The sequence below is a fragment of the Anabrus simplex genome, chromosome 11 (genome assembly GCF_040414725.1).
Source record: "Anabrus simplex isolate iqAnaSimp1 chromosome 11, ASM4041472v1, whole genome shotgun sequence".
NCBI lineage: Eukaryota > Metazoa > Arthropoda > Insecta > Orthoptera > Tettigoniidae > Anabrus > Anabrus simplex.
Genome location: NC_090275.1, coordinates 79224866 through 79239876, shown reverse-complemented (window position 1 = coordinate 79239876; position 15011 = coordinate 79224866). Strand labels below are relative to the sequence as shown.

The 15011-nt window shown below is 38.3% G+C and overlaps 1 protein-coding gene across 1 annotated transcript in view; it reads right to left on the bottom strand.

Annotated features, from left to right (window-relative positions):
- The window catches only part of bbx (bobby sox), a 98882-nt gene that overhangs the window by 76473 nt on the left and 7398 nt on the right, over positions 1 to 15011 (bottom strand). Inside the window, exon 2 of the mRNA XM_067155391.2 lies at positions 2047 to 2206. Coding sequence (XP_067011492.2) covers positions 2047 to 2206 — 160 coding nt within the window. The remainder of the gene's footprint in view (positions 1 to 2046; positions 2207 to 15011) is intronic.

The following is a 15011-nucleotide window of genomic DNA, read 5'->3' as shown; positions in this document are numbered from 1 at the left end:
ATGGCTTCCTTCAGTTTTGTCTTTCAATGTTTACATGTGTCAGTCTAATGACGTCCAGTAGGAAGCAGCACACGCTATGTTTTTATCTGTGAGGTCGTTCGTTTTGCTGGAGCGATAATTTTTACTCTGTGGAGTTCTTCTGCTGTTCTATGTGTGGCGGATACTAACAATGGCTGCCGCTATGTTTGATGTGGCATTTTTATGCTTTAAATATTCATTCAATGTGTTCAAGCCTGGACCTTTCATGCTAACTGCTATTCGATTTTACCATTGATAATCACAGGTATGTGATAGTTTGGTTTATATTTAAATTTGGTGACGAGTTATTCCCGTATGTTACGGTGGATGACATACATCTTTCCGCTCCGTCGTACGATGTACTTTGAATGAATGTGTTTGTGGTCTTGTTGTGATAATTGAAAAAGGGTCGCTCTGGTTATGATTTGGTGCACCGCGTGCTTTAATACTGCGTGATCCTCATGATGTGCCCCTTGTCTCGACCGCGGGAGATACCAATCCAGGTTGTACAAGGCGCAACATGCCAGTGATGTGAATAAAGTAATGTTCAATTCTGACCTTATGTGTAATTGCACGCCGCACGCAAATATTTGAGTACGTGAGACCCACTGATAATGACCGTGGAGTCATAATTTATGGTTTGTATTTGACTATGAAATCTGAACGGCCATTCGTGTTTTATTTTCCCGATACCCTCATCGTGTGTGCATGAATGTGGTATGCATGCGAGTTTGGACGTGTGGGGAGAAAAGGATGATATGTCGATCGAACTGTTGTATTTATCTTTCAAATTCTGCGCCTTGTTTGTTCTCAGTGCAGAGCTATATATTTTATTTCTTATTCATGGCTGATGCTCAGCTTGAGTACCCGCCATGTTGGTTTTATATTTGCGCATGGGCGTACCTATTGTATTCTTTGGATCTGTCTTGGGTTTGATTGGTCCATGGAGGCTGTGCTCTGTCTCATCTGTCGTTATTCTTATCTGCTTTTGTTCTCCGGTACGGGGGATTCTTGTTGTGCTAACGTTTCACATTGTTAGTTGCCTGATGTAATATGTGGTGCAATGCCTTGGATATGTGAATCCTGGTAAAACGGGCGACCTGGTTGAATAGTTTATGATGAAAGGAAGCTGCTGGTAATGTAATAGCGATGTGTCGAGGGGCAGTGAGCATTTTAAATTACGTATCAATATTTTTTTTGAAGAGTATTAGCTTAATAATAATAATAATAATAATAATAATAATAATCGTATGGCCTCAGCTACTGTGTGCAGACATTTCGATTTGACGCCATCTGGCTGTCTGCTCGTCAATTTCGACGTTCCGTTTTACTCTAGGTCCGCTAGATGGCAGACAGAGTAAACCGGATCTCTCTTGGGCGTCTATGGCTGAGATTTAATTAATTTTGTCTGGCAAATACTAAATTTATCACCAGAGATCTTTTACATGCCGACATCGTACGACATGGAGTGTCGAATGGACTTTTTTCCGCCCTTCTAAAACCCGACTACCTCTGCCGGGTTTGAACCCTCTATCTTGGGATCCGGAGGCCGACACTCTACCACGGATCCACAGAGGCAGCTTGAGTATTAGCTTGAGTTCACGCCATGTTTCAACTATGTGAAAAAGAACAAGGTATGTCCACGAGTATTACGATTAATTTCCTTATTTATTTTGTGTGATTTTCTTCTCTTCGTTTAAAATTTGTTTCTCTCATATTTATTCAATAAATCCCCTGGTTTAAACCATTTCTTCTTTTATTTCAAATAGATGTAGTCTTGCCCTTGTTACCCGATTACAGGGGGGGGGGGGGGGTTCAGCTCAAGGTATGTCTGCACCTTGTCCAGTCGGCACGATCCGGGCCTCAAATATTGTTCCCCATGAATATTTCACTAGGTATTGCTTGGATCACTGATTTATGTAGTGATAGATGGGGTGGGTGTGGCTCAACATGTAATACAAATTTTGCTCAATAAAATAAATTGTTCTCATGTGACTTGTCCTTGTATAAATTACACAGAATACTCACCAGCCAGTTTGCCAGGGGTGATGGGCCCACAAGTCAACTGGCACTCCAGCTTGTGAGGTTTATTCTGGTTGGACGGTCGGGTCATCAGAGTTCGCAGTGGTGGTGCAGGCAATTTGTACCACTTGAAGTCTGGATTAGCCCTCAAGAAAGCTTCTTTATACTGTAACAAGGAATAAAGCCCCTTTGTATTATAAAAAAAACCAATAGGAGAATGGGCACATTAGCATTAAGTTTAAGAACTGCCCTCTCACCTACTGACAGGAATTAAAATTACCATAAAATCAATAAGGCACAAATATATGAAATTCATGGCCAATCTAATAGGACAGGCAATTAATTATAGCTTGTATAATCTTCCCTCCTTTCACGGACTTTCCTTCTCTTCAATTATTGTTGAGAAAAGCAGATAATCTTGTTTTTCCTGTTTAAATAATATTCACTATATACTATTATGACTATTAAAAAGCCTGGAAATCAACTTTGCAGACCGACTGCCTCATGATAAATGAAACTTCCGAATTTCATGAAGCATGTAAAACACATATCGAGCAGCTGACATTACCTCGTACAACAATCTAGTTGCTGAGGAGGAGATATAACTGCAACTAAATCCAGTAATAAAACAACAGACCAAGAGGACTGACAGAGAGTCTGAAAAATCTGGAGATTCATAGCAGAGTCTCCAACACCCTCAACAACAGACCTGCAAACATGGATATAAGACCTGAAGTCAAAGCAGAGGAAGTATAGTATGAGCTTAAAAACAAAACTTAAGAATTGGTCAGAGTAGCAGCCTCTGGTCCAGGCGACTCTTGGTTCGAATCCCCACCAGGCCGACAATGTTAATTGCGTATGGGCATTTCCTCAGGTTCAGGGACTGGGTGTTAGTATTAATCTTAATACACTGCTCTTCACGTATACACAATATGCTACTAACCACCACAAGAACATGCAATAGTGAATACAAACCTCTAGATAGGATTCGGGGTCAGGAAAGGCATCTGACCATAGATCTACGCAAAATCTATATCAAGTGCTGACCCCAATAAACTGAGAAGCATAAGAAAAAGTTGATCAATTATAGGCATTTTAACTTTGGAAAAGTAAAAGAATTGTACGAAAAATTAGATTCGAGTTAATGGAATGATGGAGAGTTAACACAAATGAGAGATGTGCGAAACAAATTTAATTTTGTTTATTTGTTTAATTTTTCTGCTTTCCATTTCTGTTCTGTTAATACTTCGAGATTTGTTTCTTTTTGTTTCAGCTTGTTTGTCATTGTGCCAGACCACATTTCTGCTGCTTCAAGGTGGCTCTTCTCTTGGTTCCTTAATATTGCCAACTTTCACTCCCATAAAGCACTGTGCTCCATGTAGAAGATTTTGAAAAAGATTTCCTAATTGCTAGGCTAATGTGCTTACTGGTCAAAATGCAAGGGTAAGGGGTGTAATTCATGGCAACTTTTTTTTTTTTATTGTATGCAATCGAGATCTACCAAGCAAATGGATATATACAGATGGGAGTGGGGAGTTTAAAGTGATGTGGAATATATGAATAATGCTGAGTAGACACAATATAGGCATTTTGGGTTTATGCCGTGTCAAGAAAATAAGGTGAAATTCTTCACGGTCCGCAAAGAACCTTGCTGCCCGTTTTCAGAAGAAAATCTCAACTGTTCACAAGCAAGACTTCTCCACTAAAGAAAGTTTGAATTTAGACGTTAGTAACAGAAGTGTAAGTGGTACATTCATTCATCACTAGATGGCTCACCGTATGCGGTATAGCTTCAACGTGGAAGCTGACGGCACCATCAGAATCCGTCTTGGGGGGTGCGGGGTGGTACAACAGGTGTACAAACATTATAAAAATGTGACACTGACAAACAAGCCAGGAATGAAACATTTGGTGATGAGGAGGAGAACGTACAAATTTGGAAAACACCGAAAAGAAATAACAATAGTGAAAGGACAGGGAAGAGAACTACCTATGTAAATCCTTGGCCATTTGCTTTACGTCGCACCGACACAGATAGGTCTTATGGCGACGATGGGATGGGAAAGGCCTAGGAATGGGAAGGAAGCGGCCGTGGCCTTAATTAAGGTACAGCCCCAGCATTTGCCTGGTGTGAAAATGGGAAACCATGGAAAACCATCTTCAGGGCTGCCAACAGTGGGGTTCGAACGCACTATCTCCCGATTACTGGATACTGGCCGCACTTAAGTGACTGCAGCTATCGAGCTCGGTATGTAAATCCTTAATGGCTGGCAACCACGTATTGATACCCAGTGTCCCTGTTGAAATTAGCTGCCAGTTGACACAAAAGTGATAACTATAAAGATGTACACGACACGCAGAATGATACGAGTGAAAATATTTACAGCCCAGCCCTGAACAGTGACCAATCAAAGTCCAAGAATTTAACCTAATGTGAACTGTTTGTAACAAATGAAACACAAAGTTCTGTTTAATGGATTTAAAGCTGTCAATAAACGTTTCTTTACCCTGTTTATTGTTTTTAAGATCATGTTATGCCTTGTTATTGTCAATACTTCAATGGTCTAAAATAAGCCTTGCTATACACAAATTCCTCTGAATTCACTACTTTTACATTGTCTAATTCACAACAGCATACAATTTCTTCGTTCATATCCATGACGGTATACACATTACATTTACACCAAATTCACATGCCGGCTCAGCCTGTAGTGTTTAATATATCCATGTCAAGATCACTATCTGAATGGACATCAGCAAACATCATTCCTTCTGGCTCGAACTGATACGGACAAATGATGATGATGCTTGTTGTTTAAAGAGGCCTAACATTGAGGTCATCGGCCCCTAATGGTACGAAATGAAACAAAATGGAATGACAAATTAAAAGAACAAAATCCTTCACTGACCAGAATTCAAAACGTGAGGACGATTGAATGGATGGATATGAATTTAAAACGATCAGTGGAACCGACCCACAGTGCCCCACATGCACAGAAGCTGGCGTAAAACAATAATATCACTGATCAAGGGACTGCTTCTATAGCACAATACTGAATCGATGATGCTTGTAGTCGGAAGGAGTCCAAAATCCAAGTCAGCGGCCCCTCATAATGGTACTTATTGCTAGAAAAGTAGAACCATGGTATTCGCCATGTTGCGGTATTAATCAAAAGTAGCGTAGACTTGCAGTATTCCACACATTATGGTACTACTCACAGGTATTGAAATTCGCACATGTATTACAGACCTACGTTTTCGCACAATGCGGCGCCATTTAGAGGCAACGCGAACCTATGGTGTTCATCACATAAGTGTACTAACCACAAGGACTCGTTCTATCCTGTGGTGTTCCTCATATAGTGGGTACTAATCATAGGCAAGCCAGAACCATGGGTTCCATCATCCCATGGTGTCGCTCATATAGTGCTACTAATCACAGGTACTGTAAAAGCCATCACGCTCTCGTTTGCTACTAATCATGAACATGTGGTACCTAACATAGTGGTACTATGCGCAAGTAAAAGCAACCCATGGTGTTCCCCGTGTGGTGGTACAAATCACAAGTAGTCTCATGGTTCTAATATAATCATCCCTTGGTTGCCCCTTTCAGTCACCAGCGTAGCAGGTTCGTGGATATACGGACAAATGTTATTTATATCCATTATAAATCAAAATAATCCCACTAACAATGGCATAGAAGAACATGGCAGCAGCAGATGGAGGTTCTGCAGTGGCCAACCAGACACTATACGTCAATGGTAAGGGTATGAACAATGTTGTATTTTTCTCAACCTCAAAATAGGATAGGTTCCACTTGTCACAGAGGAGCCTTCTTTATAACACAACTAAGAGTATTTTAGCAAATTCCTACCAGATAAAAAACTACAAGAGAGTCACAACACCGTATTATAATTATTGCTTGTTGAGATCATTCTGGAAGTCAGAAAATATTGCATCACAACAAGCAATGAACACATAACTGGCTCACTAATTTTGGAAAGAATATTAAACAGTAATTTTAATCCAACAACATTCTTCAACATTTTTGAAAGAGGAGCCGATAATCCCATAGGCTTGTCCCTTAAAAACAAACAGCCAACATCACCAATATTTAAAGTAACATTTTTTTAGTCCAATCACCTCCAGAACCTTAACTTCAATTCAAACAATGTTATCAAAATGTTTATCAAATTAACAAAAACATATCCTACCTCTCTTCCCTTGCGTGATGCCATCAATCAAGTTATGCAAAGAATGCATAAAAAAGACAAAACTGAAAGCAGAATGAAGGTGCATAGTGTATGGCACCAGGAGAAAGAAAGAGAAGTGGAAATTGTAATGTTTTATAAGGCAATTGATGGTGGTTGGTGGTGGCAGAGGTGGGAAGGGGAACAAAAATTATCCAATCAGCTACCAGCAAATGACAGATGTTCTTTTGTTGTAACTTTCTAGTATATTCTTTCCAGGAATGGAAAGAATAGGAACCGTCTAGCAAATGGCAGACATTTTTCTGCTTAACTTGCTAGTGTATTCTTTCCAGGAATGGAAATACTAGGAACTGTCTAGTATCAAATTACACATTACTGATTGGAAAAGAATTTAGACTTCTGGATGATATTCGAGAGTGAAATACGATATTTAGGCAATATGACTAATACAAAATTCCACGAATCTGGATACGACAACATGCAGAACACTGTAGGGGTAAGTAAAGCAGCATCTTATGATTCAGAATAGAAAAATGAACCTTTTGCCAGCCTCAGCAAATTCATTCAAGTAGGCCAAACAGATAATAATGTGACATTCCGTTCTTTCAAGTGCTTGATCTTGGCTTATTAGCTATAGTTTGTCTGTTAGGTCTTCAACTTAGAGGCAGGTTGGATCCTCATACAGCATCACCAAAGGTTACTGTATGTGGTTATAAGGAAACCGTAAAAACTGATGACATCACCATAATTAGGCACACAAGGCATAATGAGGTGTGAGACAGCCTTCCACTGCTTTCCTCACTGGACCAGGAAGTGCTACTGCAGCACCTTACCAGTCTTGCCAACCAACACTGTGGTTTTCCCATTAAAACTAGGTTTTCTCACTCTTCGTCAATGGGCAAATTTTAACACAGGATGGCCAGTGGAAAATCTAGTCTATTTCATGCTTATGTCAGTGGGTATTTTTTGTGGTTTTTCAATTTGTTTTATGCAATATGATAGAGTAATAATGTACTATCTCAAATTTTAGTTCTTGACATCGACAGTCATGATTCCATGAATAGGCGAGCCAGGGAAGACCTGAACTGCAGGCGGATCTGAGATGTAGGGGATTACCTTAAAAAGATATATTTTTCTTTAGAATTTGTTTTACGTCGCACCGACACAGATAGGTCTTATAGCGACAATAGGATAGGGCTAGGAGTGGGAAGGAATCAACCGTGGCCATAACATGCCTGGTGTAAAAATGGAAAACCATCTTCAGGGCTGCCAGCAGTGGGGTTCGAACCCACTATCTCCCAGATGCAAGCTTGCAGCTGTGCACCCCTAAACGCACGGCCAACTCGCCTAGTCCCTTAAAAATACAGAAGCCAGGAATGCATCGGACCGTCTTTCTCTCTTTCTTCCATAGGGAAGTGTCACTTCTTAAAGTATCAAAAACACGTACGGTTGTTATATAGTTGTTGATTCCTCTTCTTGAGTCATGTAACTTGGATGCCAGCACAAAGATTAATACATCAGTTGGAAAAATGTATCCTTTTTAAAACTGTATCAAACCATGGACATTGTTAATTTCTGATGCATTATTTAAAACTAAGCCAAAAATAGAATGAGACCCGTACTGATAAATTTTCTTTTATCAATATGGGCAGGACTGAGAAGAAACAAACAATGCCTCCATATGAGCTACCAAATTAAGTATTACAACATGTTGGGACTGTGTAAACATATCAGACATCTGTTTCTACTCCTGCTTCTTCCTCTGTGCCTTACATCGAAGTGTTAGAAAAAGACATCAATGATCCTGTACTATTAGATAAGCTCACCTTAAAATATATTTTGAATACTTTTAACCTTTGAACTACAAGGATATACTTGCCGTTTAGTGGGTAATGCTATTCTACTGCTGGCAACGCTGCACCTTATATTAACCAGACACACTAGTCATACCCTGAAGGTCATTATTCAACATCACCCATACCTCAACAGTTTCTGCTGCTGCAATGGAAACTACAATTTTCTCAGGTCTCTGCCAAGAGAGAGATGCAAAAATACTGCATCCATCAAGAAATAACAACAGGCAGAAAGTTATGGTAACAACGCAACAAAGCCTGCCTGGTGGCTAAGATCATTAAGGGTCGTATTCAAGAACAAAACTTTGAGGCAAAGTCGACTTTATACAACCAAAGTCACCATTTACCTATTTATAGTAGAGACATGTGGAAAGTAGACTTTTGCTGAGACTTTGCTTCAAAGTAGCTAATGGCCCGTACTTTGACTTCACAAAGTCGACTGTAGAGGATAATAGAATGGCAGACATTCTAAACATAATCCAGTTTGTGGAAGATTTTGAATATGTCCAGGAGATTATCCAAATCCATCATACTCCTCGTCGAGTTATAAGAGACGTGCAAAACCCAACCGAGTTCTACAGGAATAACGAATTGAATATTAAGTACAGATTCGATAAACGAACTGCGTTAAGACATCTTCGCGATGTTCGCAGGTGCACTAATGACTGAATATCAAAGAGGGCTACCTATACCTCCTACACAACTGCTAATTGCTTTAAGATATTATAACACAGATAAATGTGAATTACTAGGCATATTAATTTATAATTTATTGTAATGCTTTTATATGTATCTTATTGAGGTTTTGTTAAGTAAATAAGGGCATTGTTCTAGTTATAGGCAATTTTCAACTAGTTTCTGCTGACTTACAAAGTGTAAGCCAGCCAACTGTCAGCAGAATAATTAAAAGGGTATCTGTACTGATTGCCAGGAACAGACCTCAGTTTTACAAGTTTTCACAAGCTGAAATTTTTTAAAAATTTTCTTCTATGGTTGAGAAAAAAAAACACACAAAATTACGATATGCAAGGCCTGATCAGAAATAACTGAAAGTGCTTGACAGAAGCTGCTATTCTCTTGCTTTCTTTTATTATTATAGACATTACTGCCAACTTCAAATACAGTTCTTAAAATCTCGACTTTGCAAAGTCTACTTCAGCCAAAGTTCACGTTGGCGAAAGCAGCGTCTATAAAACAGACTTAGAGCAAAGTTAGACTTTCCTATCAAAGCAAAACTTCGTAAAGTGTCTACTCAAAGTCTTGTTCTTGAATATGACCCTAAGGTATCAAATCTTGATGGTCTGATACCCTAGTTAGCTGGTTTTAGTCCTGTTGGTGAAAAAAAAAAATAATAAAAATGTCACCAGCAGAATATTGATCAGCAGGCCGGAGAGGTGGTGGTATATAATTCCCGACCACTAAATTGTGTTCCAAAAACCTGGACTCAATTCCAAACCTCTCCACAGTGTTCGTATGGAGTGAGGGCAGAAGACACTGTTGAGGGAGTCATCCATCAGACTTAAAAAATAAAATAATTTTTTAAATATATAACTTAGGGTTACCAGGACATGCCCTTATTTTTAGCGTCTGTCCTGGCGTCCGTATTTTCGTCTGATAATGTTAAAATGAAATTTTTCCAAACTGGAAATCCATTTTCGTAAACTTAGACTCGCTTATTCCATAACCTTTGACTTCAGCTGCAGCTTGAACTTTTTAAATTCCTGTTATCTTTGACTATTATATTATCGCTGATCGAAGTCGATAGTCGAAGTTGGCGATAGCATACAGAAACGGAAGCTAAAGACAAATAATTTTCGTCCATATTGCTGCTTAGTTGTGCCACAATCCTTGTGATCTACTCTACAATATCTGTTGTGATCTGTTGGTACGTTAAATGTGTTATGGGGAAAAGAAAGTGTAAGTTCACTGCTGAATTGGAGAAAAGATATAAATGCTTCAAAAAGGGCCACACCAACGAAGAAGCCATGTATCTAGTATGTAAACCAGGAACATACGTTTCTGTGGCTAATCGTGGAGCTATCGATTTAGAAAGTCACATTACAATGGGCAAACGCATAGATAATGTTCAAAGTGCATCAACTTCAACTTCAAATAATGTGCTGACATTTTTCAGAAAGAACATATCACTAAATAAAAATGCGATTGCTGCAGAGGGAGTTCTTGTGTACCACAATGCTGTTCATCATGGGAGCTACAAAACTATGGATTGTATGTCTAAGCTTCCATCTAAATTATTTCCTGATTCTGAAACAGGGAAAAATATTCACTGTGCTCGTACGAAGTCTGAGGCCATTGTCAATAATGTACTTGGACCTCACTGTGTATAAAGTGCCATTAAACAAGTCACGCAGTATTTCGACGACAGGAATGGAGGGCTGCAAGCAAAGTTAATTGACCTGAACAGTGTTAGTAATGAAAAAACTGCAACAATCTCTTCAGTGGTGTTAGATGTCCTACAACAAAATCGAATTTCGGAGAAGTGCACTGCTTTTGGAGGAGATAACTGCAAAACGAATTTTGGTGGCCTGAAAAGAAGAGGAGGTAATGTATTTTCTAACCTCAAATCTCAGCTTAATGAAACCTTGATTGGAGTAGGCTGCCCAGCACACGTGTTGCATAATTGTGTTCAACATACAGTTGATTTATTGTCGATTAACGTTGAAAGCATTGTGGTAAAAGTGGTCAACTACTTTTCTGTCCGGCTCCATGGCTAAATGGTTAGCGTGCTGGCCTTTGGTCACAGGAGTCCCGTGTTCGATTCCCGGCAGGGTCGGGAATTTTAACCATCATTGGTTAATTTCGCTGGCACGGAGGCTGGGTGTATGTGTCGTCTTCATCATCATTTCATCCTCATCACAACGCGCAGGTTGCCTACGGGTGTCAAATCAAAAGATCTGCACCTGGCGAGCCGAACATGTCTTCGGACACTCCCGGCAATAAAAGCCATACGCCATTTCCATTTCAACTACTTTTCTACATTCACCATAAGGAATGAAGAGCTAAAAACATTCTGAGAATCTGTTGATGTGAATTACAAATCCCTATTTAAGCATACAAAGACTCGTTTGTTGTCACTTTTATCAGCTGTTGAAAGGATGCTTGAACTGTATCCAGCACTTCGGTCTTATTTTCTACCTGTGGATAACCTGCCAACAATTTTGAACAAGTTTTCACCAATAAGTTAAGTGAAATGTATTTAATATTTTGCCAGTCTTTAATGTCAGTCTTTCAAGAGAACATTCTTCATGTTGAAAAGGAGAATAATTCACAGGCACTTGAAGAAACTGTTGGCATTTTACAAACTCGTTTTTCAAATAATTTTGTTCCTATGAAAGTGAAAGAAATGATGAAAACTTTGAAGGAGGAAGGGTTACAGGAAGACAGCGATTCCTTCATGAAAGAAGTCCATGACGTATATAATGCATGCCTGGAGTACCTTGGAAAATGGTTACAACCACTTGAAGAATTCAGTACTTTTAAATGGATGACCTTAACTTCAGATTTCAACTGGACTGACCTTGAAGATACTATTAAATATCTTAGTGCTAAAAATGTACACATTGATAATGTTAAATTATTTGACCAATTTGTAAATCTTCAAAAGTATGTTGAAGTGCAAAAGCAGAATGAAAATTTCTTGAAGGAACCAGTCCATAAAAAATGGGCTGGTTTTCTAAATAGTGTCAATATTACATGTTCTTCCAAGCTACTGAAATTGGCAGAAGTGTATTTTCCAATTCCTGCATAATGCCAACGTAGAAAGAATTTTTGTTTAATAAATGCACAGTGGACCAAAGAAAGAAATAGGTTAAGTGTTCACTCTGTGAAATGGTTGGTGTCAGTGAAATTTAACATGAAAGACTTCACTTGTAACCAGTTTTGTGACTATTTAAAAGACAATAAGGAGTTGCTCAGTAAAATAAGTAGCTCTGATAAGTACAATCAACATGAATAAGGTATCAGTGACATTCCTGCTTTCGAGACTTCACTTGTGGCCAAGCAATACGAACAAGGTACGCTAAATAAATGGTTTTAACAAAAAAATGTAAGCAATTTTAATGCTGTCCTGGTTTTGTTCTGCTTTTTGAGCTCAAAAGTCCTGCTTTCGAGCCATTGTCATCTGGTAACCCTTTTATAACTGTCAGGTTCTTTAGTCTGTCGAAACAACTTACCCCGTATTTCTCTGAATCCAAGACGACCCTGAATGCAAGACAACCCCCACTTTCTCCTTCAAAAAATAAATAAATCAGGCTTAAGAAGTACTTTGTGAAATCATATGAATGCCTTTGTTGTACAGTATGCATTTTTTAGACTATCTTTGCCTTCACGCCAACGCCAAACATTGGCTTTAGTTATACCATATCCTCTTGCAGCTGCACAATTATTCTTTATTTCCAAGTGTTTAATAACAATTAACTTAAAATGGCATCATAATATCAACGAGAACCCGTTGAAAATTTGCCGGCAATACCTGTTCCACGTGTCTTTACAATGTGACGATCCATCACAACAATATTTCTGCTGTCTATAGAACTGTTAATTTTACTAAGTGTCAGGTACAGTAGACGCCTTATAACTCTGCCACTGAGTAGCCTTGGCTTTTCTAACAATCTGAAGGCTCACGTTTTGAAGCCATTCTGCGAATCTGAGAAATGTTTTTGTAGAGGCTAATACAGGGACATTTTTTAAAAATCAATTCACAGGATTGTCGCTCGCCTGGTCACCCGCATTGCGAGTTCGTCTCCCGCCAAGTAGATTGTCATTCTCTCTTCACCATTTCCTGAGAACCAGGAAGCACTGTACAACCGGTTGCCACGGCTAGCGATGTAGCGTATAGGTATAGGCCTAATAAAGATGTGGACGTTGAAGGTCGAGTTTTATGCATGCGCGGGGTTCAAACCCAGCAGAACAACTTGGGGTTTTGGAAGAAAAAGTCTTCCATTTCATAAGATGTCAGCATGTAAAAGATCCCTAGTGAAACATTGGGTGTTTCTGACCATATTAATTGCCCATAGCTCGTCGAACAGTATATCTATCTATATATATAAAATAACTTGTCCTGACTGACAGATTCATCATCGCCGAGCCAAAACTACTGAACATAAGGAAATGGAATTTTGGGAATGCATTGATATTAACACGTAGGTGCTCGCTAAGAGAGTATTTTTGGATATTCCGCCGCTAAAGGGGTGAAAGGGGGGGGTGGGGGGGCTTTTAAAACGAGGATATCTATATCTCGAAAACTTAAAAGTTTACAGACGTAGAAAATTGGTATTTGGAATCTCCTTTAAAAAGAAAGGAATACCTTTTTTTCAAAAATCCCATTAGGGAGGATGAAAAAGGGGGAAAAGTGGTTGAACACCCTATTATGAAGGGACTAATATCTCAAAAACTGAAGATGTTACAGACATAAAAATTGGTATTTGGAAACTCCTTTGAAAATAAAGAAACACGTATTTTTGTGTTTTTGGATAATCCAATGAATAGGGGATGAACAAGAGTGAAAAATGGGGTGAATTTAAAAAAAGACTACATCTGCAAATTATCTCAGACACGTAACTTATTACAGATTTGAAAACTGGTATTTGAAATTTCCTGTAAAAGTAAAGAAACAATTTTTTTTGGAAAATCCACATGAGGGGAACGAAAAAAGGGGGTGAATTTTTAAAATTAGCATATCTACAGTATATCTCAAAAACTTAACATGTTAAAGACGTGAAAAATGGTATTTTGAAACTTCATTAAAAATAAGGAAACAGCTATTCTTTGGTTTTCAGAGAAAACAATTAACGGAGGGGGCAGTGGGAGGTGTGAAAGAATTGAAAAATTAGTTGAATTATTTGTATGATAATGTATGTATATATAAAAAAATCTAAATATGTTACAAACGTGAAAAGTGGTATCTTGAATCTTCTTTAAAAATAAATTTGGGGAGGGGGGGATCAACTTGGTAGGGGGATGAAAACAGAGATGAATTCCTATTACGAGGATACATATATCTCAAAAACTGAAGATGTTACAGACATGAAAATTTGTATTTGTAATTTTCTTTTAAAGTAGAGACACACGTAATCTTTTGTCTTTCGAAATTCCACTTAAGGGGGTGAATGAAATGAAAAATTATTTGAATTCTTTGTATGACGATACTTATATCTCAAAAACTGAAAAAGACGTGAAAACTGGTATTTGGAATCTCCTTTAAAAATAAAGAAACACGCATTTTTTTCGGAAAATCGACGTAAGGGGTGGGAGGCTGAAAATAAGTACATAAGGAGCTGAAATATGTTTATGAGGATACTTTATCTTAAAAACTGAAGCTGTTACAGGCATGAAAGTTGGTATTTTGAATTTCCTTTCAACATGAAGAAACGCATATTTTTTTTCCGAAAGTCCACTTAACGAGGGAGAGGGGTGGAAAGAAGTATACATTTATCTCAAAAACTGAAGGTGTTAAAGACGTACCGACATGAAAACAGGTATTTGAAATCTCCTTTAAAAATAATGAAACACGTATTTTTTTGTTTTCAGAAAATTAAGTTAAGGGGCTGAAAAGAATTGGAAAAGCGGGTGAATTTTTAACATGAGTACCGGTGTATCTACGTTATATGTCAAAATCTTAACGTTAGAGACAAGAAACTTGGTATTTGGAAAGTCCTTTAAAATTAGAGAAATATGTACCTTTTTGTTTTTGGAGAAGGCACTTAACTTAGGGGTGAAAAGATGTGAAAAGTAGTTGAATGATTTTTTTAAAATACTTATATCTTAAAAACTGAAGATGTTACAGACGTGAAAATTGGTATTTGGAATCTCCTTTAAAAATTAAGAAACATGTATTTTTGTTTTTGGAAAATACACTTAGATGGGGGTGGGGGTTGGGGAAGGACTG